Genomic DNA, 25,593 nt, shown 5'->3' on the forward strand with positions numbered 1-25,593 from the left:
AAAGTTATCACCAGTGGCATGCCTTGAATGTAACTGTTTTGGGAAACTGTTAAATTGGCTTTAGTTGTACTTTAGGTTTTCCTCCTGGAATCTATCCATGTGCAATCTATCATTTGTAAATTTCAACCAGCATAGACAAGAGTCTAAACAATGACCCCAGGTCACAAGTCCTAAAAAAGAGAAAAAAAATAAGACAAACACAATATTGTAAGAAGTTCTTTGTTTTACTGACACCGTATTGCTGATATACGTAACTTCATGTTTCACAATTCTGATGTATGTACTTTGATCTGAACCTAATTTTCATTTTTACATTTTTTCTGTGTTTTGTTAAATGAAAAATTCACCAAAAAAGCTGGCACAGATGATGTCCTTGATTGCAGTTGAGCTTAAGAATTCAGCATGTCAAAGCAAAATTGTACACTGCTTTATTGCCATGTATATGAAACTTTAGTGCCAGTTTCGTTTCTAGGCGCACTTTCACAATTGCTAATGTTGTTATAGTAAAAGTAACTTTACAGATATTGAGTGGAAGATTAAAGGAAACTTTAGAAACTGTATATGCTAAGTACTTCCTACTGAATGTGGGCATTAAGTTTGTTTACATTGTGTAAATGGCTTGCACGTGTATATCAATACACTTGTGAAACGATTTACAAAAAAAAATTCTGTGAAAAAAATGTTAAAGGTCAGTTGTCAGTACCCATTGTTAACTTATTTTAAAACATGCAGTCTATAGATAATATTGTTAAAGCCAAAACACTTTGTTGAGGCAGCAACACAACTTGGACGATTTTCAAAAGGTGACTTCATCCCATTGTTGGTTTTCTTCTTGCAGAACTACACTACGGGCTAGGGGACACTGGTTCCTGCCAAGCAGTTACAAGTAAATCCTAATTAGCCAAAAGTTGAAGAAATTCAGATGTCATATTGCACTGTAAATGTTACACAGGGGAAGGCATCTGAAGTTGTCTAAAGCTTAACAGTATGATAAAGGACACAGGAACTAATTAATTGACTGATTGCCCCTCCTTAATAATTTTTTTTTCAGGTTGTGCTGTCTCTTTTGAGATAGCCTGTGCTTGGAATTCTCCATGCAAACTCACTGGGACTTGCCCCCCCCCCCTTTGTGGGAAGGTTAACTCCACTACCCAGAGCCTCTTTTACTCCCTATTATCATAATACATATCTCCCTAGCTTACATCCGTCAGGCTCTGCCCCGAGTTTTGATATACCCTTCCGTTCCCTTATCAGCATTGCAGATCTCCAGCTTAACTGTGTAAAGGTCTATGAAGCCATTCCTCTCATACCTCCTCAAAAAACTTTTTTTTTGTATGATTGACTCCATTTGCCAGCTTAATACTGAAAAGGTGGCATTACCCCTGTGATCAGGACTTCCTATATATTTTTGTTTCCCGCTCCACATGCGGATTGTAGGTACCCTGGCACTTGCACGCATCTTCTGTTAGAGTATAACTGCTTTTGCCCAGAGATCCCCTGGCATCTCTAATTTACTTATATCTCCAGTTAGGCACATCCCAACCTCTAGGTTGGGTGCCCTATTTTACCTTGAGGCATGCAGGCTGCCTCCCCTCTTTGGTAGGTGTCAGCTGGAGGGAACTGTAGCAAAGGGTTAAATTCCTTGTTGCGTTCAATTTGTTTGACAGGTTCCTATGCTTACCCTTTCAGATTTGTGGTCCTAGTACAAAAACTCAAACAATTCACAAATAGTAATAAAATAAATTTACTTAACTTTGCCTAAAGATGGTGTACAGATACAAAACTGGTTAAATACAGCTTCAATTCAATCCAGGGAGCCCCTCAACTTCTGGAAACAGCCCTGGAGTCGACAAACTTACCACAAGGTTCTAGGCACATTCGCCAAGACGTCCTAAACGAGGCTCTGTCATGGTCTTCTTTGTTCTCATGTATATTTGTGTGAAACCTATTAAAGTGGGGGGGGGGGGGGGCTCCCAGGTTAAAACTAGTTTTAACCAGTTGTAATGGTCTTGAGGTTAGGAGTGTGACCATATGTGGTAAGGTTAGAAAGATCACATTATACAGAAGTAACTATATAGTGTGACAGGAAGTCAGGTAAATCTGTGGATGTAGTCACAGACAGGAGATACATTTCCACCTGGTTTAGAAAATTCACCAATTACTATAGGGTGTCAGCTGAAAAGGTAGCCAGGATGGCTTAAGGAAGTTGAAAGGCCTTCAGCTGTTCGGAATGAGGAAGTTAAGGCCTCTATAATTTGTCCAAATGAAGTCTAAGGATTGCTGCCTCCTGACACCGTGTGGGGAGAGGAGGACAGTCAGATGTGTGCCCCCTGAAAGCTGTGTGAGCATGGGGAAGACCTCCTGAAGCGATGTGCGCTGAGGAGGGTAACAAGTGTGAAGACTACTCAAGGTGAGGTCTTGGATCATTTCTATGTGAAAAGAAACCAATGGACATTTCCTGTGTGAAGGGGAAATTAATTAAGACTGAAGACTAATCAAGGTGAGGTCTTGGACTATTTCTATGTGGAAAGAAATAAATGCACTGTTTGCTATGTGAAGAGACAAACAAAGGAATGTGTTCTATGTGAAGAGAAAAGCAAAGGGACATGTTCAATGTGAAGAGGAAAAGGGACATGATCAATAGACGTTTGTTGTGTGAAGAAAAAACATGGACTATTGAGTGTCTGCTGTAGGATCAGCAAAGTTTGCCCAACAGTAGGTTGGAGACAGACTTCATTAGATAGGTTCCTGTATGTGAGAAGGTAGCCGCCCACAGTGGCAAGGATTTATTTTGTGTTTTATTTTTATTTTGATGTTTTTAAAGCTTGCACTTGTGTGAAGTAAATTGCAAGAATAAACCAAACTGTTGTTTTCAACCACTTCTCTGGTATCTCCCTTTGTAAACGCACCCCCCCCCCAAGGGGTCATCCATACCCGCCACCGAGCTAATCTCCCACAATAGCTATATACTGTACATACACAGAAGTGATTACTTATAAACTATCATAGTTAATAGCATAACCACTAATACCAAGTTCTTTGTAAATCAATACTTATAGACCAGAACTTCAGAATACCCATTCCACAGCTTCCCATACCTCACCCTGCTACTTCTTGTGTTTGGAATTGCCAAACATCTAGCCCTAGGTACCATGTGGGTCTTGTTTTGACCTTGTATAATCCGGTTACCAACAACTTATTGTGCACTCTCATTGCAAGGCATTTGTTGCTGTTTCTTTTCACATGTTGCAACCTTTTGGTGTTCCTCTGGGGCCTTCCTCAGGTGCTCTTTCCAGCACAGAGCCCTCCTCTTTTGTTCGAGGGGGTTGTTGCCTTTAAAGGTTCTTTGTATAGATGGAACCTTCCTTCTTTGTTGCCCCTAGCAGCTGTAGTTCTGCCCTTAATTTCATCTTGGATACCCCTTCTTTTTCTTATGTTACATGGGGACAAAGTATCCTGGAAGCTGGTTCTTTTTTGCTTAAGCGGTGATCCTGTTCTCCCCTTCTGAGACAGTAATTTCCCCTCCCCGTGTCCAGCCTGAAGGCATGTCAAACATTTTACAGTTTACTTTATGGGTAGGGTCAGGACTGTAATTTAGTACTACTTGTCATGTCTTCCCTTGGGGAACTGGCCTCTTTTATTTTTGAGGCTCTTCTCTACTGCCTGATCCCATGCTTCAATAGATGTCTTTGTCTTTTTACAGCAGCTAGAAACTATCCTTATCACAAGTTGCAAGGCTACCACTTGAGCCTCTGTTCAGAAAAAAATTGTATACTCAAGAGACATATAGATTTTTTTGGTACCATTTAGGACAATACATACAAAATATAATTTTTAAAGCAAACATGTTTATTACAAGCAACATTAAAACTTTCTAAAAGACTAACAGAGTCCTCTTTAAGAACTCCTTCCAGGATAAACCACTGTTCCCACAGCAATACAATAGACTTGAATAGGATAGCATAACAGTCATAAATGTTTAATAAATATTGGGAACAGATGGGTAATGAGCCAATCTGGACATGTTTCACGGTTTTACTGTTTCTTCAGGCGTACTAAAGGGAGTGCATGATTTCTGTAAAAAAATCAAAGGCAAATAGTAATGTACATACAGTATACACTTTACACTTTAGTGACATGCTTGTTACATGTACACAAGACTGCTGGGATGGGAGGAAAAACCAAAAGTTACCCAAGGAGATTAGAAAGCGGGAAGAAGCCAGGCGCATAACGGCAGAGGGCCGCAACCCTCACCAGGCAGACATGGTAGTGGACAAAGCAAGCCAGAATCTATATGGAAATACTGTATATAGAAATACCCAATATATGCACAGCTTATAAACGACTATAACAGTGATGGCAAACCTTGGCACCCCAGATGTTTTGGAACTACATTTCCCATGATCCTCGTGCACTCTGCAGTGTAGTTGAGCATAATGGGATATGTAGTTCCAAAACATCTGGGGTGCCAAGGTTCGCCATCACTGGACTATAACGTCAAGGAACTAGCAAACTAGGAACTGGGCAACCGACAAAATATAGTCAAAGGCATATATACCAGCACAAACTGTGCTCCTGAGCTTACCTGCAGGTGGACGAACTGGTGGGACAGTATAAGGCAGCATGGATGTTCATAAGTGTGAAAAAACACTACAAAGGAAAGGGTCCAAAAACTGTAGTACAGGTGTGGAGTTTCAAGAAGGAAGCACATGCTGAATCTGCAAGCAGAAGATTGAAGTACAACCAACTAAAATCCAAACAAACCCCCCTTTACCACCATAAAACATGGACCATTTTCAAACATATCTCACCTGTTTAAACAGAGTACTGCATACTGTGTCCAAAAGGGTGCTAGTGGATACTGTGCTTTAAGTTGGAAAAGGGAAATAAATAAGGTTGGCCCCACAGTTGAAAAGCAGACAATCCAGCATAATAGACAATTGCATTTTTTAAATTTGGTGTGTAAAGCATATCTAAACTCAAAAACAAAAATGTAATCAGAGATGTATAGTAACTAAGTAGAACTACTTCACTACTGTACTTAAGTACCGAAAGGCGGTATCTGTACTTTCCTAGAGTAGAATTTTTTTCTCCTACTTCCACTTTTACTTCACTACATTTTTTCGATGATTTCAATACTTCTACTCCAATATTTTTTTTTTGTGCTGCATAGTTACTCGTTACAATTATAAAAATTACCACTGCCAGAACAGTAGATAGCAGGTTTCATGAAGCTCAAAACGTGTATTATCAGCGCATACGAAAATAAATGCTACTGTATGTATAAATAAAAGCTGCATTTGAAATAATAAAAAACAATATGATGTTCAAACTTTTGACTTCTTTCTTTAATAACTACATAACACAGTACTTGTACTTTTACTTTCAGTACTTGAGTAGCATTTTTTTTTCAAAACTACTGGTACTTTTACTTTCAGTACTTGAGTAGCAAAATTAAAAAAAAAACTACTTGCAATACTTAAGTACAAAAAATGTTGAATACTTTAGTACTTCTACTCAAGTCACTTTTTGATCGAGCACTTCCACTTCTACTCAAGTCACTTTTTAATCGAGCACTTGTACTTTTACTCAAGTATGGGTTTCGAGTACTTTATACAACTCTGAATGTAATATATTGCAGCTTTGCAGTCCTTAGATGTCAAGGGTGCATTCATTTTATTTTATTTTCTCCCTTATTTTCTACTGGTTATCCGGCCAGTAATACTCCTTATGACTTAGGGTGTCTCTTCTGTCTGTGGAGGAGCAACGAAGACACTGTTGGACAGCAGCGTCTGGAGAGGGTAGAGTTTGTCTCACAGTTTGGTTGGTTAAGGAAGTTGAGAAATAACAGTAGCAAAAAAGTAACTGCTTTGTTAATGCTAGTGACTGACTACAACCTATATGTTTTTTTTATTATTATTTTGCCTTTAGTACCAACCACTTACTGTGGTTGGTACTAAAGTAACTCTTGTGTCAATCTTTTGGTGTTATACCACCATGTGACCAAACCGTGAAGATTATTGGTGTTCATCTTAGGAGATAATTGATAGTTGTTGTACATTGTAGGAAGTGGTCCTATCAGTGCATGTTCAGGCGTGATTCATGATATCTATGTCAACATAAATTGGACAGAATAAAATACCCCCCAGCCCCGACTAGTCTAATCTAATCAGATTTTTTGCCTGGGCATTTTTTAAAGGAGAGATTCTTTAAAACGTAACTCCACTTTTGTTGAGAAAAAAACATTCCCCTCTGGGTGATCTATGCGCATTATTAGGATTTTAACATCTGTTGCAGATTCCTACCTTTTTGTTATTCTGAAGAAATCCATGTTCGTTCCTCTGTGCCTCTGTGCTGAGTGGGTCAAATGGGAGTGGTTTCATAATTATCTATCAGCTGTGGCAGCTGCAGGGCTCTAATGAGGAAAGCTGCTGGGCCTGCATCCCTTTAAACGTTTTCCTATTGGGAGTATCTCACCAAAAATTACATTTTTGTTGCAAACGCTTTAAATAAATGCTTTAAATACATTTCAGTTAGCGTGTTCAATACTTACTAACTTCATTTCTGAACCTATTTGTTTTGGTTTCTTTGTATGTATAGATTACATGGGTTACATAGTAAGTCAGGTTGAAAAAAAATCTATCTGGCTCAACCAATAAAAAACAAAAAAACAGTACAGAAAACACAACCATACAATCCCATATACACAATCCTATACCCGCAGTTGATCCAGAGGAAAAACCCCAGCAAAGCATGTTCCAATTTGCTACAGCAGGGGAAGGGATTCCTTCCCGATCCCCCGAGAGGCAATCGGATATTCTCTGGATGAACTTTACCTATAAATAATAATACCCAGTTATATTATGTACACCTAGGAAAGAATCCAGGCCTTTTTTAAAGCAATCTACTGAGCTGGCGAGAACCACCTCTGAAGGGAGTCTATTCCACATTTTCACAGCTCTTATTGTAAAGAAACCTTTCCATATTTGGAGACGAAATCTCTTTTCCTCTAGACGTAAAGAGTGCCCCCTTGTCCTCTGTGATGACCTTAAAGTGAATAACTCAACACCAAGTTCACTATTTGGACCCCTTATGTATTTAAACATGTTGATCATATCCCCCCTTAATCTCCTTTTCCCAAGAGAAAAAAAATTCAGTTCCTCTAATCCAGTGGTTCTTAACCTTGTTGGAGGTACTGAACCCCACCAGTTTCATATGCGCATTCACCGAACCCTTCTTAATTGGAAAAATAAAATATGATTTTTTCAAATTCAAAACATAGGTATATATTATTTTAGGTATATATTTATACATAGGTGCACAAAATGAACAAAACCATTAAGAACAAAGAACAAAACCATTAAAACATGATTTTCACACAAAAACAAAAACATAATAATGAATATTTACTGCAAATAAGTGTGACTTCTGCTGTAGCCTTTCAGAGACCAGTTCAGAAATGCACAGCTTTATCTTGGCAAGTGCCACTCTCATGTCATTATCATGTCTCATGTCACCTCACCCTGGCCTGCTGTAAGGGGGGATCTATATGGGGGATGGGACCTCACCTCACCCTGGCCTGCTGTAAGGGGGGAATCTATATGGGAGACCTGGTCCCCCATATAGATCCCCCCTTACAGCAGGCCAGGGTGAGGTCCCCTATATAGATCCCATGTCCCCCATATAGATCCCCCTTACAGCAGGCCAGGGTGAGGTGAGGTCCCGTCCCCCATTTAGATCTCCCCCCCTTACAGCAGGCCAGGTTCCCCATAAAATAGCCTGGCCTGTCTCCCCCCCCCCCACCACTCCACAGTGGGCGACGCCAGCTCCGGTTGGATCGGATTCGGCCAGGAGCCGAGCTGCACAGCCAGCAGTGAGAGTGAGCCAGGGGCAGAGAGAGCTGCGAGTGCGAGCGGAGCGGGAGCGGAAGGACATGCCCGAAACTGGAGAAATAGTCCCTGACAGCGAAGTGGTACTAGCGGAGGATGTGCCGAACCCTCAAGACTGACCCACCGAACCCCTGGGGTTCGATCGAACCCAGGTTAAGAACCACTGCTCTAATCTTTCCCTATAACTGAGCTCCTCCATGCCTCTTATCAGTTTGGTTGCCCTTCTCTGCACTTTCTCCAGTTCCCCGACATCCTATTTGAGAACTGGTGCCCAAAACTAAACTGCATATTCCAGATGAGGTCTTATTAATGATTTATACAGGGGCAAAATTATATCTCTCTCTCTGGATGCCTCTGTTAATATAAAAAAGGACTTTGCTTCTCCGCTGTGGATTCCCCCAATTCTACCCCCCCCCCCCCCAGTATGTACTGTATGATGCATGCATATTCTTAGCCCACAAGGGCATAACTTTACATTGTTACTGACGTGGTGAAAATTTCATGTCTATAGCACCTTTAGAAATATATTTACCTAGAAAAATAGTGACGCCTTCAGTACTTATTTAACCTGTTGTAATTGCCAATATCATGCTCTTGCAGGCATGTCAAACTAATGTAATGCTAAATAAAGAGCTTGGATACCTAGGCACCTGTAACATGAGCAGAGCATTTATATTTTGTATAATTATTAATTACATTTTCATGTATGTTTGTATTTGTCTATGAGGGTTCTCACTTTTTTCTTTCCTGTTACTTAGAGACAATGGAACATCAAACATGTCTTCATTGTAACAATCATGGCTTACCGTTCCTGTTGTGCTAATATTGACCTAGGACTATGTTCTTCAGCTTTTAAATTGTTAAAAATTTGTGAAATATTTACTCTCAGGACTAGGCTGCATTTAAAAGTGTTTATTAAAGAGACAATGCTGTGTGTGAGAGGATTTTGAGAAGAGGTGGTGTCAGTTATAGCACTATGCTGTATGTGAGAAGATTTGGGAAAGGTGAGGGGGTCACCTATAAGGCCCTTTTCACACGAACGACCAGATCAGATCCGCCTGTCAATTTTTTAGGCGGATCTGATCGGATCCCCCATGTATCCCTATGGGGCAGCGGATGTCAGCGGTGACATGTCCGCTGACACCCGCTGCCATCCGCATCCTATCCTGTCCATGAAATCCGGACAGATGGAAACCCTATGTTCCTTACGTCAGGGGATCGGATCAGATGGGATCGGATGAGAGCGGACATGCGGTCCACTCTCATCCGATTCCCCATAGAGAGCAGTGGGGCTCTGACACCTCCCTCTCCGCACACAGAGCAGGGGCGTACCAAGGGGTTGGCCAGATTGGCAGTGTTAGCAGTGATTTTGGCACCCTCCGCTCAGCCTGCACCCCCGGCACCCCCAGGCAGCGTGCAGCTCCAATCCTGGAGCCCTGTGTCCATTCCAGGCGGCAGTACTGGCTCTCCGGAGCTCTGTCTGCCCACACATACGGGCGGTCAGCATTCACACTGTAACATCATCAATCGGCTCCAGCTCGACGGCAGGCTGGAGATGGGGACTGTACTGAGCTGTCAGAGGAGCCCGTACCACCGCTCAGCATGGTGAGACTCCTTCAACCTCCTCTCCACTACCAGGCAAAGCTGACTGGGGGACCCCCTCTCTCTCTGTCACCCCCTTCTCTCTCTCTGTCGCCCCCTCTCTCTCTCTCTCTCTCTCTCTGTCGCCCCTCTCTCTCTCTGTCACCCTCTCTCTCTCTCTCTTCCCCCCTCTCTCTCTCTCTCTTCCCCCCTCTCTCTCTCTCTGTCACCCCCTCTCTCTCTGTCACCCCCTCTCTCTGTCACCCCCTCTCTCTCTGTCACACTCCCTCTCTCTCTGTCACCCCCCTCTCTTTCTCTCTCCATCACCCCCTTTCTCTCTGTCACCCCCTCTCTCTCTGTCACACTCACTCTCTCTTTGTCAGCCCCCGTTTCTCTGTCACCCCTCCTCCCTGTCACCCACTCTCTCTATGTCTCTGTCACCCCCTCTCTCTCTGTCACCCCCTTGCTCTCTGTCACCCCCTCTCTCTCTCTGTAACCCCCTTTCTCTCTCTCTGTCACCCCCTCTCTCTCTCTCTCTCTCTCTCTCTCTCTCTGTCACCCCCCCCTCTCTCTCTCTCTCTCTGTCACCCCCCTCTCTCCATAACCCCCTCTTTCTGTCACACTCCTCTCTCTCTCTGTCACCCCCCCTCTCTCTGTCATCCCCTCTCTCTCTGTCACCCTCCCTCTCTCTGTCACCCCCTCTCTCTTTCTGTCACCCCCCTCTCTCTCTTTCTGTCACCCCATCTCTTTCTCTCTCTGTTACCCCGTCTCTTTCTCTCTCTGTCACCCCTTCTCTCTCTCTCTGTCACCCCCCTCTCTCTCACTCTGTCACCCCACTCTCTCTCTCCGTCACCAGCTCTCACTCTCTCTGTCACCTCCTCTCTTTTTCACTCCCTCTCTCTCTCTCTGCCACCCCTCTCTGTCACCCCCTCTCTCTTTCTGTCACCCCCCTCTCTCTCTGTCACCCCCCTCTCTCTCTGTCACCCCCTCTCTCTCTCTGTCACCCCCCCTCTCTCTCTCTGCCACCCCCTCTCTCTCTCCCTCTCTCTGTCACCCCCCTTACTCTCTCTGTCACCCCCTCTCTCTCTCTGTCACCTCCTCTCTCTACCCCCCTCTCTGTCACCCCCTCTCTCTGTTATCCCCCTCTCTCTCGCTGTCACCCCCTTCTCTCTCACTGTCACCCACCTCTCTCTCTCTGTCACCCCCTCTCTCTTTCACCCACACTCTCTCTCGCTGTCACCCCCACTCTCTCTCTTTGTCACCCTCTCTCTCTCTCTGTCACCCCCCTCTCTTTCTGTCAAACCCCCTCTCTCTCTGTCAACCCCCCCTCTCTCTCTCTGTAAAACCACCCCTCTTTCTCTTTGGGGGGCGCCGATAAAGTTCCTCGCCAAGGTCGCTGAAGACCCTCGGTACGCCTCTGACACAGAGCGGAGAGGGAGCTGTCACCTGCCTGCTCAGCAGGGATCGGCGGATCGATCCCCTACTGAGCAGCACAGAGTCCGCCGAAGGAGGCGGACTGTGTGAAAGAGCCCTAAGACTATGTTCTGTGTGTGAGAGAATTTTAGGAAGGAGCAGGTTCAGTTATAGGTATACTGTGCATGAGAAGATTTTGGGAAGGGGTCTGGTCAGCTATAAGATGATTTTGTGTGTAAGAAGATTTGGGGAAGGGGAAGGTATAGCAGTCGAGACGGTGCTGTGTGAAAGATTTTCAGGAGGAGAAGGGGTCAATAATATGGTCTATACTACATGTAAGAGTATTTTAAGTGTGGTGGGGTCAGGTACAGAGACTGTGCTCTGTGTGACAAAATTCTGGAAAGTGTGAAGGTCAGAACCCAATAAAAAATATAGATTTTTTTACTGTAAAAACAGCGATTACTGATGTACTGTAGATTTCGAGGGTATGCAGGTTCTCTTTGTTAAGACATAGGATTCTGGGAAAAGCTGAGTTTGCACGGTTTTGCTGTGTGCTTTCTGATGGGACTGGATGAAGGAGGTAAAGAAACCACACTGAAGAATGTGAACATGTTACGCTTATGTTACACTTCTAATATGTTTCTATTTATAGTTAAAGGATAAGTCCAGGCAAAACCTAACGCTAAACCTGCTCTGTGCCACATTTTAACCCTAATCTATCTAACCCTGTATAGCAAAAATCACTGTACTAACCTATTCTGCAGCTGATTTGGTCTGGTCCCAGCATCAGCTGTAAGCATGGAGGCGGGTGCAGGAGAGGAATCAGACAATGGAAGCCCCATAGTAACTCTATAGCGGCTTTCACTAAATGGCGGCCCGCACGATGCTTTCGCCCGGACCGCGAGGCTGCCTCCTGTATTCATTCAATGGTTTGCTGGGACCGCGGGTGTCCCAGCAACCAGTGACGTGCTGTGTGTGCGCTGCGGCTCCCGGCCGGTGTCCTGTCGGGCCGCGAGTAGGGGCGTGACGTCACGCGCGAGCCCCGCCCCCCGCTCCTGACTGCGGCTCCCATTCAGCCAGGCAGCGAGTTGGGGCGTAACATTATGTGCGCGCCCCGCCCCCCTGCTCGTGGCTTCTGGCTCGGCTCCTGGCTCCAGGTATGTGGAGCACAAGGGGAGAAAGCAATGTGGTCATAGCTGCACTTAAAGCTGAAGGGAGGTTTTTAAAGTGTGCAGATTGATGGGCATATTTTGTAGTGCTCATTAGAGTGCCCCATAAAAAAAAAAATGTGCCCATCAGAGTGTCCCCTAACATAAAATGTGCCCATCAGCATGCCTCTTATTTTATGTTAAGGGGCACTCTAATGGGCATATTTAATGTTAAGGGGCACTCTAATGGGCATATTTAATGTTAAGGGGCACTCTAATGGGCATATTTCATGTTAAGAGGCACTCTAATGGGCAGATTTAATGTTAAGGGGCACTCTAATGGGCATATTTTATGTTAAGCGCAACGCTGATTTACACGTTTTGTTTTGCCCATCAGAGTGCCCCCTAACATAAAATGTGCCCTTCAGAGTGCCCCCTAACATAAAATGTGCCCATCAGAGTGCCCCCTAACATAAAATGTGCCCATCAGAGTGCCCCCTAACATAAAATATGCCCATCAACGTGCCCCTTATTTTATGTTAAGGGTCACGCTGATGGGCCTATTTTATGCTAAGGGGCACTCTGATGGGCATATTTTATGTTAGGGCATATTTTATGTTAGGGGGCACTCTAATGGGCATATTTTATGTTAAGCGCAACGCTGATTTACACGTTTTGTTTTGCCCATCAGAGTGCCCCCTAACATAAAATGTGCCCTTCAGAGTGCCCCCTAACATAAAATGTGCCCATCAGAGTGCCCCCTAACATAAAATGTGCCCATCAGAGTGCCCCCTAACATAAAATATGCCCATCAACGTGCCCCTTATTTTATGTTAAGGGTCACGCTGATGGGCCTATTTTATGCTAAGGGGCACTCTGATGGGCATATTTTATGTTAGGGGGTACTCTGATGGGCACATTTTATGTTAGGGGGCACTCTGAAGGGCACATTTTATGTTAGGGGGCACTCTGATGGGCATATTTTATGCTAAGGGGCACTCTGATGGTCATATTTTATGTTAAGAGCAACGCTTATTTACACGTTTTGTTTTGCCCATCAAAGTGCAACCTAACATAAAATGTGCCCATCAGAGTGCCCCCTAACATAAAATGTGCCCATCAGAGTGCCCCCTAACATAAAATGTGTCCATCTGAGTGCCCCCTAACATAAAATGTGTCCATCTGAGTACCCCCTAACATAAAATATGCCCATCAGAGTGCCCCCTAACATAAAATGTGCCCATCTGAGTGCCCCCTAACATAAAATGTGTCGATCTGAGTGCCCCCTAACATAAAATGTGTCCATCTGAGTGCCCCCTAACATAAAATATGCCCATCAGAGTGCCCCCTAACATAAAATGTGCCCATCAGCGTGTCCCTTATTTTATGTTAAGGGTCACGCTGATGAGCAAATTTTATGCTAAGGGCACATTTTATGTTACGGGGCACTCTGATGGGCATATTTTATGTTAGGGGGCACTCGGATGGGCTTTTTTATGTTAGGGGGCACTCGGATGGGCATATTTTCTGTTAAGAGCAACGCTGATGGACCCGTTTTGTTTTGCCCATCTTTCTGAGTCATAGCAAAGACTTCAGATTCGGACCTCGGCCCAAAGAAAATTTTAGCAACCGGACCTCCTTGAATTTTAATTCATTACCCCTGCTCTATAGGGTGACGTCACTTCCCAGGCATTTCACAGCCGTTATCAGTCCTCTCCAGAGTTATATAAAGTACTCGAAACCCATACTTGAGTAAAAGTACAAGTGCTCGATCAAAAAGTGACTTGAGTAGAAGTGGAAGTGCTCAATCAAAAAGTGACTTGAGTAGAAGTACTAAAGTATTCAACATTTTTTGTACTTAAGTATTGCAAGTAGTTTTTTAAAAAATGTTGCTACTCTAGTACTGAAAGTAAAAGTACCAGTAGTTTTGAAAAAAAATTGCTACTCAAGTACTGAAAGTAAAAGTACAAGTACAAGTACTGTGTTATGTAGTTATTATGAGAGATGATCTCATATGTTTACATGGACGGCTTGATCACGTGGTGAATGGCCGCTGTGATTGGCCATTCACCATGATCTGTGATCGGCCATGTCCAAGGGACACGGCCGACACAGATTTTCCCCGCTGCGCGCTCGCGGGAGCGCGCGGGGGGCGTGTCACTGGAGGCCGTTTAAAAACGGCCTCCCGAAAATTTGAGTCCGCGCTGCAGCCGTATATAGGCTGTAGCGCGGATGGGAGGGGGTTAACAACCAATTCGTTTAACAACCTGGTCACTGGAACAGAACCTGGTCGTTAAGTGAGGAGAGCCTGTAGTGATATTACTAGTCTTAAAGAAGAACTATAGGCAAAACTTTTTTTACATTTTGGATAGAGTAAGGGAGGGTTATAACCCCTGTCAGATTTTTTCTCACCACCTGTGTCCCATTGCAGATTTCCCTTCACTTCCTGTCCTATAACCAAACAGGAAGTGAGAGGAAATTCATGCAAATTAAGGGAATTTATTAGGGAGCCCCAGGACTAGTGTTACTTTTGGAAGATATCCCCACTAATACCTTTCTGAGGACAACCCAAGATTTGGGATTTTCTTTTACTTTTACTTTCACTTTCAATGATAATGGTAAACAGGACAAATAAGGCCCCTTTCACACAGGCGGACCGTTCAGATCCTCCTGTCCATTTTTTTGGCGGATCTGAACAGTCCCCCCATGCATTCCTATGGGGCATCAGATGTCAGCGGAGACATGTCCGCTGACACCCAATCCGATCCGTCAAATCTGGATGGATGGAAACCCTATTTTCCATCCGTCCAGCGGATCGGATGGATCGGATGAGAACGGACCGACGGTCCGTTCCCATCCGATTTCCCCCATAGAGATGCATGGGGAACTGACAGCTGTGTCTCCGAACACAGCACGGAGACACAGCTGTCATCCTCCTGCTCAGCGGAGGATCGGAGGTTCGATCCCCCGCTGAGAAAAACGGAATCCGTCCGACGGACGGATAGTTTGAAAGGAGCCTAAGAGAGGGCGAATCTCCCTAACAGGGGCACAGACAGCAATTAAAACTGACAAGTATTCTAATCCCTCTCTATCTTAAAACTAACAAAAAAAGTTTTGCCTAAAGTCTAAGCCCCCGTTCACATAGGGGGCGACGCTACTTCGCACCGCGACCTCCGAGGTCGCGGTGCGAGCAGCGCGCCGCGACCTCGGAGCGGCCGCCACGGACTTCATAACATTAATGTCTATGGCGGTCGCCTCCTGGTCGCCCCAAAGAAGCTCCGGACCCTTTTTCTAAGTCGGAGCGACTTGTGTCGCTCCTATTAGAACGGGTCCGCGGCTTCCCTATGGTAGGCGACCTACGGCGACCTGTGAGGCGACCAGGTCGCCTCACAGGTCGCCTTAGTGTGAACCGGGGCTAAATCCTACATATGTATTCTACTCTGTTGTCCTTTGCAGAGTCCTTAGAATAAAAAAATAGTTTGCAAGACCTTGTAGTTTTTGATATACTTCTACATATAATTAGATCACCTTTAAGATTATTTTTTTATTTTGCAAACCAGACCTATGTATCTAACTGTGTCTATGAGGCCTTCTCTTCCCTTTAATTATTTTGTCACCTGCAATGCAAAATACTGTATCCCATATTCAATAGGTGGCCTTACAAGTGATTCATACAGGACAACCATTTACTAGAATAACATGCCTTTATCTACCTTTTTAATGCTACATTTTCCTCAACATGTTATGATTGACTAGGCTCAAACCACAAAAAGTGCCACAAAGCTGTTAAATAGAATGTATTAATCAAATGTTTGTGCTACAGGAGGAGTCCGAAAGAATGACATAAATATTTCTGGTGTGTGCAAATCTAAGATCTGTCAGTCCAGCCCTTTGTTTCCAGCTTGACAAAGAGGATAAACAGATTTTGTCTTATTCCCTGATGATTAGAGTTCTGTTGATTTTATAGGAACCATTCCAAGTCCTGATCATCTGTGCTTTGTGGGTTTCATTTGTTCTTAAATGGGAATGGCACATTAAATACAGTATCTCACAATAGTGAGTACACCCCTCACATTTTTGTAAATATTTTATTATAGCTTTTCATGTGACAACACTGAAGAAATGACACTTTGCTACAATGTAAAGTAGTGAGTGTACAGCTTGTATAGCAGTGTAAATTTGCTGTCCCCTCAAAATAACTCAACACAGCCATTAACCACTTCAGCCCCGGAAGATTTGGCTGCTCAAAAACCAGGCCCTATTTTGCGATTCGGCACTGCTTGACTTTAAGGGACAATTGCACGGTCGTGCAATGCTGTACCCAAATGAAATTGATGTCCATTTTTTCCTACAAACAGAGCTTTCTTTTGGTGGTATTTGATCACCTGTGCAATTTTTATTTTTTTGTGCTATAAACAAAAAAAGAGTGACAATTTTGAAAAAATAATATTTTTCACATTTTTTATATGAAATTCTCCAAAAAAATGTAAAAATCTATTTTTTTTAACATTTTAGGCCAATTTGTTTTCTGCTACATATTTTTGGTAAAAAAAAAATCGCAATAAGTTTATTTTGATTGGTTTGCGCAAAAGTTATTGTGTTTACTAACTACGGGAAAGATTTGTCATTTTTATTGTTTTTCTTTTTTAAACTAGTAATGGCGGCGATCTGCGTTTTTTTTTTGCGGGACTGCGACATTGCGGCAGACAGATCGGACCCCTGACTGACATTTTTTACACTTTTGGGGGTACCAGTGACATTACTACAGTAATCCGTGCTATAAATATGCATTTTTACTATAAAAATGACACTGGCAGAGAAGGGGTTAACTTTATTGGTGATCAAGGAGTTAAGTGTGTCCCTAGGGGGCATGATTCTAACTGTTAGGGGGCGTGGCTACTAGTGAAGTAACCACAGACACATGTGATCCTATATAGCAGGATCGCATAGCCTCTGTGCCTACTTCAGTGAGAATGACAGATGGCTGTGTTTACATCAGCCGTCTGTCTTTCTCCCTCTCCTGTGGAGGATAGCGAGTGTCCGGCGGCCATTGAAGCCACCGGTCACACGCACTGGCTAGGCAGGGAATGAGCAGGGGCGCTTGCCCCCTACAGGCTCTTTGGCAAGCGATGTAGTACTACGTCACTTTGCCTGTAAGCGGCTGCATGCCACAGTAAATATACAGGATGTGGTCGGCAAGTGGTTAACCTCAACAAAAGTGAGTACACCCAGAAGTAAAAATGTCCAAATTGGGCCTAAGGTGTCAATATTTTGTGTGGCCACCATTATTTTCCAGCACTGCCTTAACCTTCTTGGAGTTCACCAGAGCTTCACAGGTTGCCACTGCAGTCCTTATCCACTCCTCCATGACAACCTCACAAAGCTGGTGAATGTTAGAGACCTTGCGCTCCTGCACCTTCTGCTTGAGGGTGCCCCAAAGATGCTCAATAGAGTTTAGGTCTGGAGACATGCCTAGCCAGTCCATCACCTTTACCCTCAGCTTCTTTAGCAAGGCAGTGGTCGTCTTGGAGGTGTGTTTGTGGTCGTTACAATGTTACAATGTTGGAATTCTGCCCTGTGGCCCAGTCTCCGAAAAGGAGGGGATCATGCTCTGCTTCAGTATGTCACAGTGCATGTTGGCATTCATGGTTCCCTCAATGAACTGTTGCTCCCCAGTGCCAGCAGCACTCATGCAGCCCCAGACCATGACACTCCCACCACCATGCTTCACTGTAGGCAAGACACACTTGTCTTTGTACTCCTCACCTGGTTGCCGCCACACACGTTTGACACCATCTGAATCAAATACGTTTATCTTGGTCTCATCAGAACACAGGACATGGTTCCAGTAATCCATGTCCTTAGTCTGCTTGTCTTTAGCAAACTGTTTGTGGGCTTTCTTGTGTATCATCTTTAGAAGAGGCTTCCTTCTGGGATGACATGCAGACCAATTTGATGCAGTGTGTGGCGTATGGTCTGAGCACTGACAGGCTGACCCCCCTCCCCCCCACCCCTTCAACCTCTGCAGCAATGCTGGCAGCATTCATACGTCTATTTCACAAAGACAACCTCTGGATATGAAGCTGAACACATGCACTCAACTTCTTTGGTTGACCATGGTGAGGCCTGTTCTGAGTGGAACCTGTATGGTCTTGGTCACCGTGCTGCAGTTCAGTTTCAGGGTCTTGGCAATCTTCTTATAGCCTAGGCCATCTTTATGTAGCGCCAGAGGCGGCTCTCTAATTAGGCAGTTTAGGCGGCCGCCTGAGGCCTCGCGCTTCAAGGGGCCTCGCGGCCGCCTTTCTGCCCAGTAAATAATATAAGTAGAAATAATCTTGGCCGCCGGTGGCCGCATCCACATTGCCGCGGCGCCGGCGCTAGTACAGGATTGAAAAACCTTGGCCCCGCACTCACATCACGGTTTCACCCGTGCGTGCTGTGCTGTGCTCTGCTGTGAGTCTCCTCCTCCTGGTCCTGCAATCAGCCAATGGAGAGCGAAGACATCACGACTCAACATAACTCCTCCCCTGCATTCTCCCGCCGGTGGTACCAGGAGAAGAGAAGAGCAGAAGAGAGAAAAAGGTAAGGACAGACAGGGCTGCTGATAAGGGGGTACCACTGGTCCTCGTGTACCGGGCCTGGCAGCTGACAAGGGACTCTCTCCCTCTGCAGCCAATTCACAGCATTCCTTCATTCTCTCCCTGCGTGCCTCAGTGCTCTGATGATCTTAGCTCTGCTTCCTGCATTACCTTCTATCTACCTGTTTCTCAGACCAGCCCGTCCCCCCCAGATTCTTGCCCTGCTTTAGGATGCTTACTGTCCCTGTCATATATCACCCCTCCCCCCCATCCCTCTAATTATGCTCGTATCTTTCTCCCTTCTCAGTTAACTTAGTTAAGTTGATTGTGCATTCACTCCCTCTCCCATGTGATCGGTCCTGTCTCACAGTCCATCCTGTTCCTGCAACTGCCCAGCTTGTATGTCCTTTACTGCTCCCCCTCCCAGCTCTGCCTCCCTGACACCGTTATTATAGCCATAGATGTCTCTTATCTTATCCAGCCTGGCTCAGTGTTTGTGTGGCTGGGGCTCCCCACTCCTCTCTCCTAGTCTGCTTCTCCCACAACTCATTGCCACAAATCACTCATTCCCCTATGCAATGTAATTTCTTCTCCCCCTTCAACACTATCATCACCCATAACAGACTCAGTTCCCTTCTACAAATCTATGTATCACCGCTAAATCACTTCTATTTACCCCTTTACTAGTCATTCTGATTAATAATGCCCCATTTCCTAATACCTATAGCTTGGATCTATCATTACAGGATTCCTAATTGAGGTCCGGGTCACATTTATGCGATGCGGGAAGGCTGCAAATCCGCAGCCTGTTCCCGCATCGCACACGCACCCCCGGCAGTTCACACTGCCATATGCGATACGCTGGGGGTGTCAATGTAATCTTAACGACACCCCCAGTTTGATCGCATATCGCAGTGACAGTTCGCACAGGATCGGATCGCACAAGTGTGAACCGCTGTGCGATCCGATCCTGATGCGGCTTCTAAAAAGGGTCCTGTGCGTGTTTGGTGCGGCTGCGGTGCGAATTTAGCCATACAAACTGTATGGCTAAACTCGCACCGCACAGCCGATCGCATGTAATATCGGAGCAGTGCGCTCTGACATTACATGCGAACCCTGCACTCGCACAAGTGTGAACCGGGGCTTAGTCTCAGCACTAGTTCAATTGCATCCTTAAAGAGGTTGTAAACCCTCGAAGTTTTTTTTTTTTTTGCTGCTACCTGAAAGAGAAACACATAATGAGCTAGTATGCATCGCATACTAGCTCATTATGAAATACTTACCTAAGAACGAGCCCCCGCCGTGCTGCTCACTCACCTGTATGACGGGCGACATGTCCAGTCGCCCGTCTTCCGGGATCGCGGCATCCGGCCATCTGATTGGCCGGAGCCGCAGTGACATCACTCCCGTGCACGCGTGCCGGAGCCGACGGTCACGGCACGGGGCTCTGAAGGAAAGGCACCAGCGGCCGTTCCTTCAAAGCACATGCGCCAGTGATGTCACTGGCTGCATGTAAAGTAAATATCTCCTAAACGGTACATGTTTAGGAGATATTTACAGTACCTATAGGTAAGCCTTATCATAGGCTTACCTATAGGTAAAAGTGTCAGAGGAGGGTTTACTTCCTCTTTAACTACAGGTCAGTCCCATTCCCTTACCTATAATAACCCTTAATCATTTTACTATATATATAAAATATTTATTATTATTATTTTTTTAATTTGCAAATAATTCTATGGATATTTATTAATCATTAATCTGGATTATCCCCAAAACCAATCCCCCTATGGATCCGCTATGATCATTTTCCCTGTCCAGGATACAACTCCCCCCCCCCCCCCCCTCCTCCAGCATTCTGATCTCCCTGTACACCCCCCAGCATTAGCTTCTTCTCTCCCCACACACAGGGGCATCGTTTCAGGATAGGGGTGGGGATTGGTAAATATGTCATATTTACCAACCCCTTCCTTTCCTTTTTCCACAATGAGTGAGTGATAGCTACCTTTCACTCACCATGCTCATTCATAACTGAAGAATAGTAAACTGTTTAATATTCTTCAGTTTGTGAATGAACAAAGAGCCTCTGCACAGAGCACTTCCTGATCATTCATCTGCTCAACAGGATTGTTTAAAAATTGTTTTTTTAGTAAAAAAATAATAAAATTGTAAAAAAAAAAAATAAATAAAAAGGGCTCATTTAAACAGGTTCTGTGTCCATGTGAATGAGTGATTTGCTTATGCGGCTTGAGCTACCTGCTACTTTATGGAGACGCAGCAGCTATATGAACACAGCTGCAGGTTTTAATTTGGCAGGTGTTGGTGAGTGGCCCCACATGCCCACTTTTTGTGTTGGGGGCTGTACACCTGAACCCATACACTTTTCAAATTAGGACCTGCAGATGTGTTCATACAGCCACATAGTGTAACATAGTTTGCCTGCACACAACTCCAGGTGGCTCCAGCCACATAAACAATCCACTTATTAATACTGTACAGGCCACATAGCCCATGTGAATGAGGCCCCAGACCTCGTTCACACATAGAGCTTTATTTATTACCTCAATACAGTTTTGTAAATTTTAGATTTAGTAGAAATTTAGTAAGTTAGGTTGTGTTTTGTGTCAGCTAATACTGGTTTTAGTGTATATTTAGCAAAATATCTCTTTGATATTTTCTGTAGGGGGGCCTTGTCAGGTAGGCTGTACAGGGCCCCATGATTTCTATCAGCAGCCCTGAGGACAGGCGGAGCGAGTGAGTGACCTAAATGGAATACTACCCCACCACCATCCATCCACAATTCTTTATATGGCCAGCCCAGGCAGTAGTGGCTTGTAGCAGCAGCTCTAATATTTGTATTTTGATGGAGGCACTGGTCGCTCTGCATTGGATGGAGGCACTGGTCACTCTGAATTGTTGGGGGCACTGGTCACTCTGCATTGTTGGGGGTGCTGGTCACTATGCATTGTTGGGGGTGCTGGTCACTATGCATTGGATGGAGGCACTGGTCACTCTGCATTGCTGGGGGCACTGGTCACTCTGCATTGTTGGGGGTGCTGGTCACTCTGCATTGGATGGGGGCGCTGGTTCACTCTGCATTGGATGGGGCGCTGTTCACTCTGCATTGTTGGGGGCACTGGTCACTCTGCATTGTTGGGGGTGCTGGTCACTCTGCATTGGATGGGGGCGCTGGTTCACTCTGCATTGGATGGGGCGCTGTTCACTCTGCATTGGATGGGGGCGCTGTTCACTCTGCATTGGATGGGGGCGCTGTTCACTCTGCATTGGATGGGGGCGCTGGTCACTCTGCATTGGATGGGGGCGCTGGTCACTCTGCATTGGATGGGGGCGCTGGTCACTCTGCATGGATGGGGGCGCTGGTCACTCTGCATTGTTGGGGGCACACTGGTCACTCTGCATTGGATGGGGGCGCTGGTCACTCTGCATTGAATGGGGGCGCTGGTCACTCTGCATTGAATGGGGGCGCTGGTCACTCTGCATTGTTGGGGGCACACTGGTCACTCTGCGTTGGATGGGGGCGCTGGTCACTCTGCATTGTTGGGGGCACTGGTCACTCTGCATTGTTGGGGGCACTGGTCACTCTGCATTGTTGGGGGCACTGGTCACTCTGCATTGGATGGGGGCGCTGGTCACTCTGCATTGTTGGGGGCACTGGTCACTCTGCATTGTTGGGGGCAATGGTCACTCTGCATTGGATGGGGGCACTGGTCACTCTGCATTGGATGGGGGCACTGGTCACTCTGCATTGTTGGGGGCACTGGTCACTCTGCATTGTTGGGGGCACTGGTCACTCTGCATTGGATGGAATACACATTTGTGTTCCTGACCCTATAGTGTTTTTTTTACTACACTGTCGACAACTTTTTTTCACTTTTAGGAGACACCAACAAGAATAACTGAGTAGTCATTCACAATCTTTTTATCTATACCCAATGTTTGTGTATAGATATTTTGTAGAATAATTTAATTACAAAAATAAGATTCTAAGAGGTGTGAATACCGAGGTTCTGAGATGTATTGATGTTTGCCTTAAAATATGCAATTTATACAGTCAATTTTAATATCGCCTGCTTATTTATTTTTTTTATCGTGCATGGGGGGCCTCATATTTGAATTTCGCCTAAGGCCTTAAAAAGTCTAGAGCCGCCTCTGTGTAGCACAACAATTATTTTTGTCAGATCCTCAGAGATTTCTTTGCCATGAGGGGCCATGTTGATCTTCCAGAGAGTAAGAGCGATGACCCCAAATTTAACACACCTGCTCCCCATTCACACCTGGGAACCTGTTACACTAAAGAGTCACATGACACCGGGGAGGGAAAATGGCTTATTGGGACCAATTTGGACATTTTCACTTAGGGGTGTACTCACTTTTGTTGCCAGCGGTTTAGACATTAATGGCTGTGTGTTGAGTTATTTTGAGGGGACAGCAAATTTACACTGTTATACAAGCTGTACACTCACTACTTTACATTGTAGCAAAGTGTCATTTCTTCAGTATTGTCACATGAAAAAATGTAATAAAATATTTCGAAAAATGTCAGGGGTGTATAAGGATTCTGATTTACTAAAGTGTGAAATGAGATGAAATACAGTGTAAACTTGTATTCACAGCCAACATCCAGTCATGTGCAATAAGAGCTTTAAAACACAACATAGAAAAGATAAATGACCCAATATGACCCTATAGAACAGGGGTCCTCAAACTACAGCCGTCCAGCTGTTGCGGAACTACACATCCCATAAGGCATTGTAAAACTCTGACATGCGCAGACATGACTAGGCATGATGGGAATTGTAGTTCCCCATCAACTTAAGGGCCATAGTTTGACCCCTGCTATAGAATAAGATATCAATGCCACTATAGTGCTAGAATGTTTTGTGGTATAACATTAGCTAGTCTTTCTTTGATTCCAGACTTTTTCAGATTTGACTGAGGGGTATGTTTATAAAGCAGTGAATGTGACTTTTTTCAAAAATTCACTGGTGATGAATCCTTCACTGTGTATGAATTCAGCTTCTACATACCAGCCTTAGGCCCCTTTCACAGGGGCTTTCCGATCAGGTCCGCCTGTCAGTTTTTCAGGCGGACCTGATTGGATGCTTCATTCACCCCTATGGGGCAATGGATGTCCACTGACACCTGCTTCTATCCGATCCGATCCTGTCCGTGAAATCCAGACAGATGGTAACCCTATTTTCCGTCTGTCTAGCGGATGGGCTCGGATGAAAACAGACAGGCAATCTCCCCATAGAGACAGGTCCGTCTCAGCATAGTGAGCATCCAAGGCTGTTCCCCATTTTAGAATGATACCTTCTGATAGCACCTAGTTTATTTCTTTTTGTATTAAAACACGAAACCCTGCTGACCAAACAAATTCATTTGGATACCACGATAGGTAAAAATAGAGAGACAAGTTGTCCAACCTAACCCTGGTGTAGACACTTTTTGAAGATACCTGTTGCAATACTTTGTACTTTATACATAGTCTAAGTGTCGGTTCACACTATGGCGATCCGACTTAGGGGGCGACCTGTGAAGTCGTGTGCACCGCGACTTCGGCGCGACTTGCACAGACTTCATAAAATGAATGTCTATGCAAGTCGCTCCAGGTCACCCCGAAGTAGTACAGGACCCTTTTTCTAAGTCAGATCGACTTGTATCGCTCCTATTAGAACCATTCCTGTACCACACAATGGACCGCGACGGTGCATGACTTGTCAGGCTGACCAAGTCGCCTGACAAGTCGTACTAGTGTGAACCGGAACTAACTGTGCTACAAAGACACCATAATTACTGATAAAGTCCAGATTTATAATTACTGATAATGGCCAGAGAATATTAACCCAATTGTTGTTTGGTTGGAGCTTTGTTTATTTTAAATTCATCCATTTACTTTGTTTTTACAATGTAATTTGCATGCTATACATAACATACTGAAATTGGCTTACTTTGTTTATTTCAGGTATTCCAAGATCTGGGTACCACGGTACTCTCAGAGGCTATTAAGGGATATAATGTGTGTTTATTTGCCTATGGACAGACTGGCTCAGGGAAAACATACACCATGATGGGAACTCCGGTGAGTTATGGCAAAGAATTCACAGCCCTTATTAATGTTATGAAAATTATTAGTTCTTAAAGCTATTTTACAGTCAAAATCCCAAATAAGAAAATGTAAATGCATATAGTCTACCTGTTCAGAGCATCAGTAATTATTCAATTAATTAATGCATTGCTTCAGTGCACCAGTCCACCAACCCTGGTGATCTATAAATATGGATGCTTCTGATGCTGGAACATCTTTCTTGCTACCTCTCACATATACTATATTGTCAAAAGTATTGGAATGCCCACCTTTATATGCACATTAACTTTAATGGCATCCCAGTCTTAGTCTGTAGGGTTTAATATTGAGTAGGCCCACCCTTTGCAGCTATACCGCTTAAATTCTTCTAGGAAGGCTGTCCACAAGATTTAGGAGTGTGTCTATGGAAATGTTTGACTCTTCTTCCAGAAGAGCATTTATGAGGTTAGGCACTGATGTTGGAGGAGAAGGCCTGGCTCACAGTCTCTGCTCTAATTCATCTCAAAAGTGTTCTATCAGGTTGGGGTCAGGACTCTGCAAGCCAGTCAAGTTCCTCCACCCCAAACTCGCTCATCCATTTCTTTATGGACCTTGCGTTGTGCACTGGTGTGCAGTCATGTTGGAACATGAAGGGGCCACCCCCAAACTGTTCCCTCAAAGTTGGGAGCATGCAATTGTCCAAAATGTCTCAGTATGCTGACGCCTTAAGAGTTCCCTTCACTGGAACTAAGGGCCAAGCCCAACCCCTGAAAAACAAGGCCACATCCCCTCCACCAAATGATTTGGACCAATGCACAAAACAAGGTCCATAAAGATGTGAATGAGCGAGTTTGGGGTGGAGGAACTTTACTGGCCTGCACAAGCCGATAGAACTCCTT

At 44.7% G+C, this 25,593-nt stretch overlaps 1 protein-coding gene across 1 annotated transcript in view; it reads left to right on the forward strand.

Moving 5' to 3' along the window:
• The window catches only part of STARD9 (StAR related lipid transfer domain containing 9), a 297,129-nt gene that overhangs the window by 135,684 nt on the left and 135,852 nt on the right, over positions 1 to 25,593 (forward strand). Inside the window, exon 4 of the mRNA XM_082274962.1 lies at positions 24,593 to 24,709. Within this exon, the coding sequence (XP_082131088.1) occupies positions 24,593 to 24,709 (117 nt within the window). The remainder of the gene's footprint in view (positions 1 to 24,592; positions 24,710 to 25,593) is intronic.

This window comes from Pelophylax lessonae, assembly GCF_965119305.1.
Source record: "Pelophylax lessonae genome assembly, chromosome: 13".
Classification (NCBI taxonomy): Eukaryota; Metazoa; Chordata; class Amphibia; order Anura; family Ranidae; genus Pelophylax; species Pelophylax lessonae.